At 39.2% G+C, this 5,000-nt stretch overlaps 2 protein-coding genes across 2 annotated transcripts in view; one reads left to right on the top strand and one right to left on the bottom strand.

Moving 5' to 3' along the window:
• LOC140926614 (DNA replication complex GINS protein PSF2-like) overlaps window positions 1-3,948 on the bottom strand; it is a 4,754-nt gene extending 806 nt beyond the window's left edge. Inside the window, exons 1-4 of the mRNA XM_073376335.1 lie at window positions 3,724-3,948; window positions 3,478-3,592; window positions 1,745-1,844; window positions 1,048-1,174 (exon numbers count right to left, since the gene is read on the bottom strand). Coding sequence (XP_073232436.1) covers window positions 1,048-1,174; window positions 1,745-1,844; window positions 3,478-3,592; window positions 3,724-3,813 — 432 coding nt within the window. The 5' untranslated portion in view covers window positions 3,814-3,948. The remainder of the gene's footprint in view (window positions 1-1,047; window positions 1,175-1,744; window positions 1,845-3,477; window positions 3,593-3,723) is intronic.
• Window positions 3,949-4,042: 94 nt separating this feature from the next.
• LOC140927711 (V-type proton ATPase subunit d 1-like) overlaps window positions 4,043-5,000 on the top strand; it is a 7,382-nt gene continuing 6,424 nt past the window's right edge. The window contains exons 1-2 of the mRNA XM_073377387.1: window positions 4,043-4,226; window positions 4,786-4,957. Of these exons, the coding sequence (XP_073233488.1) occupies window positions 4,079-4,226; window positions 4,786-4,957 (320 nt within the window). The 5' untranslated portion in view covers window positions 4,043-4,078. The remainder of the gene's footprint in view (window positions 4,227-4,785; window positions 4,958-5,000) is intronic.

A 5,000-nucleotide genomic window follows, 5' to 3' on the forward strand; every position in this document is an offset into this window, starting at 1 on the left:
AGGATTGAACTTGACAATTTAGAGTGAAGAAATGTTTGTAACAGCAAGTGAGTGCCCATGAACAGAACTACTATAGAGCAGGGCTGTGACATATGAAAAATTCTACAGAACCCAAAAGCACTAAACCTAATAAGAATGAAATTAGGGTGCCCAGGGTAAACATTTGGTGCGAATGGTACCAATTCCTGTTGTCACAAGGAGGCAAAGTACTAGTAAGTTGGCACTGACTAGGCCTGGGGGCAGGGGATTCCCCCCCCCCCCCCCCCTTGTCCCTGTGAGCATGAGAGACTTTTAAAAATTCATAGGAAACAAAAGGAAAATAGAACCAAAAGAACTTCATAGCTATAAAATTCACTGCCTACCAAAAGCGTAGCCCTAGCATATTTCATGAAATTTCAGCAAAAGCCCTGTTAGATGGTGCTAGGGCACATCCCAGAACAGGTAACTCCTTACTCAAAACACACAGGAAAAGAAGTGACGACATCTGAGTAGAATTCACTCTTAAAAAACGTGCTGTAAAAAAAACTGTAGCACCTTTTAAGCAAAAACAGCAACTACCTTAAATTTGGGGAATTGTTCCTTACCCCACTATATGACAGGTGTTAATTTAACCATAAATCCTCTATTCCATTTGAGGGGGGTGGGTGGGGGCTTAAAAGAGATGGGGGGCTTTTTTGAGAGGGGGGGGGTATTTAATTTAGCAAAGGTGATGGTATCAGTTTTTCAATAAAGAACTAGAATGCAGAGTGGAAAAACTCAGGCACATGAAGTTGTAGGTCATGTAGCTGAAGATTACAAACAAGTCAAAACTTCCAGCACCTGATAAAACATACCAGATAAGTCCACATGAAGTGTAATAATCATATGGATAAGGGGGAAAGGGGAAGGGGATATAAGAGGGAGGGGGCTTAATAACTTTCTTTCCCTGAAGAGGGGGGAGCTTATTTGAGAGGTGGGTAATAACTATAGAGGATTTACAGTGAGAAAAACCAGCTGAGGTTAACAGAAGAGTCAGTAAGTCCAAAAATATTAAAAGGCCATACATACCCGTGCATAGACTTCCTGTTGGCTAACCATGATGTCAATAGATTTTCTAAGTTTAGCAATCCTCAAGTCCCAAATGTCTTTGATTAATGTGCGCACCTCATCTGCATGAGGAATGTCATCAGCAGCACTAGAAAGAAAGGTTAATTTAGATAATTTATGCTGTATCAGACCACTGTCACATAAAAAGTTTCAAAATGTTCAATACACTCCACTGTAAATATTTAACCATAAAGCCTCTATTGTGCTCTGGCTAAGTTCCCCCCTTTAATAGAGAAAAAAGATTCTCCCATTTCTTTTACTTTACATACACATGAACAAATAAACGTAAGGTGAAGGCACAGGTTCTTATTTTTTCATTGGTAACTTGTAACAGTACTTCAACTGACAAACCTGAGGATGATGGTGTGTTCATTTTACCTCCCTCTCTTCTTCAGTGCTCCGTTTTATTTGTATTTTAAGCTACTTACAGCTACATAGAAACTAAAGGAAGGAAGTTCAAACAAGGATTTGAGGTCACTCCTTGGAATTGAACTCAGAACCTCCCATGCAGAAAGCTACACAATAGCCAAATGTCAGGTTGATTCAACTAATCTCTTATGCTAAGTCTAAGTCTTCATCAGTTCGCTATTCAAAGAACAGTAGTAGTACAAACATATTGAGGAGTTTATGTTAGTTACACTGTATCCTTCCATGTTACCTGCTAAGAAGAAGGGAAGCAATTTCCATGTAGTGTTTTGATGGCATTTTTGTGAAGTACTCGGCCTCTTTCTCCTTCTCCTTGAGTTCCTGTAGTCTTTCTGTGAAACACAGTATAACTTAGACCCTTTTAGTCCTTGAATGTTTTCTCCCCAACCAGGGCTGTGCACTGTTCTAGCAGCATCCGGTGGCCCCAGGCTGTTACTTTTGCTCTTGGATGACTAGGAAATCTTAGTTTTTGCATGTACTGGGCACCCTGGATTTCACAGGTTCTGTTCAATGGGCAGTCTACAACTTTGTAGGAGCACAGCCATGCCCCAATTCTGTTACTGTACAAAAATGTCTCAGACTTTCTATTCATTAGACAACAAAATCTCTTTACACAAAGTTACACCATGTTACGTTCAAGATGGATACTGCTCTAAAACAGGCTACAGAGTTGGTCCCTGCCTTTGACTCTATAAAAGACAGATACCTCTCTAGGATGGACACTTGGTGCTGGTCACAGCAGTGTCTATCCTAGAAAGAGCCAAAGCCAAGCCATCTTGACGAGAAGACAACCTTGTGAGAAATTACAGTGTTTGTATATTTTTCCACAGTTTTTCCTGGGAAATTTTAGCTGGCGGGAAAAGAAATTTTTAGAGACAAATGTATCGAACATTTTGAAAAGTGGTTCTAGCGCATGTATCTGCATGTATTGCCCTCATATTTTTTCAGGAGAATCATTAGGAGTGAAGCTTTAGTTTACAATTCACATTTTTTTCAGAACAGCCATTTCACAGAAATCATTTGACATTAGATTCTAATACAAACACCGTAATTTCTCATGTGGTTGCCTACTCGTCAAGATGGCTTCCAAAATGATGACAAGGTCTGTAATACATAGTGGTAGGTGTCTCTTTCTGATACCCACTTAATAATTATCCCTTCCCCCACGTCACATCCATCCCAGGAGGGGTTGTCTCCCTTAACAAATGGCAGAATGCTCATCTCCTAACTTAGGGGTAGAAATTGTAAATTTCTATGGTTGTGAGAGGAGAAAAATCCCGATAAAAAATTAAAAGGCAAATACTGTCACACTTTGTTGGAGTATGGCCTCCTTTGGGGGTCAAATAAAGCCTGAGCCATGCTTACTTTCGTCTCCTTGTAGGGTTTAATAAATTCTAAGACCAGCATCCCCATCACTTTTCCTGGTGGGAGGGGGTACTCCCTTATATCTGCCTTATAGGAGTCTTATAGGTATGTGCTGCCCCATGGTTTTTGCGCTGTTTTGGTCTGAAAACGGGTTTAGACTTTGTCCACGTTGTTCTGAATTTGGGTATGGTTTTCCAGGGAATGTATGAACGTATTTGTTGTTTCAATTCCAAATGAATAAGAAAGAAAGACTAATATGCGAATTTGAGGTGGATTTTAAGAAATCTTTTTGTTGGCATTCTAATCTAAGTAATGGTAACATAATTTCTGCCAACGTCTGGTCTGAAAAAGGGCATGTGGAAAATGACAACATTTTGGTCCGAAACAGGGTCAGGATTTGGAGAACCGGGCAGCACACCCCCACCATGAATTCCCAGGAATACCCCCCCGGGGCACTTTTACATGGGTGTCATTCCCCGCTGGATCGCACCTAACCTAAGTGTCTGTCTTTTACAAATGACTACCTTGCACAGATGCGTGCTTTAAAACTGATGACCACGCAATATGACAGAATTGCTTGCATTGAACTGCTTCTCTTACCAACATCCATCCAATCAGGAGGCTGGATTCTGCATTTTCTTCTCCGTTTTAGAAATATTGCCACCCAGAGAGGCACTTCCGTTGGCAGGGATGCATTGAAAGGCCCTATGTCCCCCTGAATTGAAAAACAGCAATACGATCCTTGACGTGTGTACACACTAAAACGCCACTTATTCTATATCAGAGTAATAAGCTTACATAGTAACCACTCTACACTGCACTTTAAAACCGACAAACAAAGCTTACCCCGATCAAATAAATTTTGTTCTCAGAGAAGTTCGTCAGGATCGATATTTTTTCCTTTTCTGCAACGAATTCAACTTCTGAAGGATCCATAAGGAAGTAGAGGAAACAAAGAACACTTATCGGAAGAACGAAAGTATAAATATGATTTCAAATAACGACGTTAAAAGCCACAATCTCCGTTCGAATTTGATCAAATCTTCCAATTCATGCCGCCATATTTTCCCGCTAAATATGAGTACCTGTTACCAGTCTTGCTCGGTAAATCCCGCAAGTATCGCGGTAGTCACATGACTGACTTGTGATAATGAGAAGGACTGGAGCAAGTGACTGGTCCGCCATCTTGGACAGAAAAAACATGGCAGAGACAACACAAATGTTATCATTTCATGAGCTGTTTTTTAATGTAGACAATGGATATCTTGAAGGATTGGTCAGAGGATTTAGATCCGGGGTCCTAACTCAAAGTGATTACCTTAATTTATCGCAGTGCGAGACCTTAGAAGGCAAGTGATGTCCATGGTTAAAATTAGCTCTCTTGTGATCGGAGTTCCTACTTTTAGTTGATGATTATGATTATTTGGTTCCCTTTATTCTTAAAAAATCAAAATATTTAGAATTTAATCTAGTAGTTTTTATCGAAATATGTCTCAAGACCAGCTACGGCTACATTTCTCAAATGCCATGTCCTCCATACATGTCCTTCAATTCCGATTAGTTTTACTTCTTTCATGAAAAATAGATTAGTTCGGGTGATTTTCTGAAATCAGATCACCGTTGTAAAGAATGATATTTTGGATTAAAACTCAACCTTTCTTTCTATCCTTTAATATTTTTAGGATGTTTTCACTTGACTTTGTATGATGCTCTAAATATCTTTGTTGTTGTATCATTGATTATTATTGTTGTTATTATTATTATAATTATTGTTGTTGTCATCATTGTTAACATTATTATCATGGTTGTCTTTATGTAAAGAGGTGTTACTGGCAATGCCTTCAACTGGATCATATGCACAATGGTAACTCTAAAATTAAGACTGCACTCCTTTTTGTCATGTTTCAGACTTAAAACTTCACTTACAGAGTACAGATTATGGAAATTTCCTTCAAAATGAAGCTGGTCCCTTGAATGTGTCAGTAATTGATGACAGACTCAGAGAGAAGTTGGTTACTGAATTTAGACATCTTCGTAATCAAGCTTTGGAACCGATGGGAACTTTTATGGATTTTATTACGTAAGTAGAGCAGACCAAGACTTAAATGAGAAAATCAGGTAGC

The sequence above is a fragment of the Porites lutea genome, chromosome 2 (genome assembly GCF_958299795.1).
Source record: "Porites lutea chromosome 2, jaPorLute2.1, whole genome shotgun sequence".
Lineage (NCBI taxonomy): Eukaryota > Metazoa > Cnidaria > Anthozoa > Scleractinia > Poritidae > Porites > Porites lutea.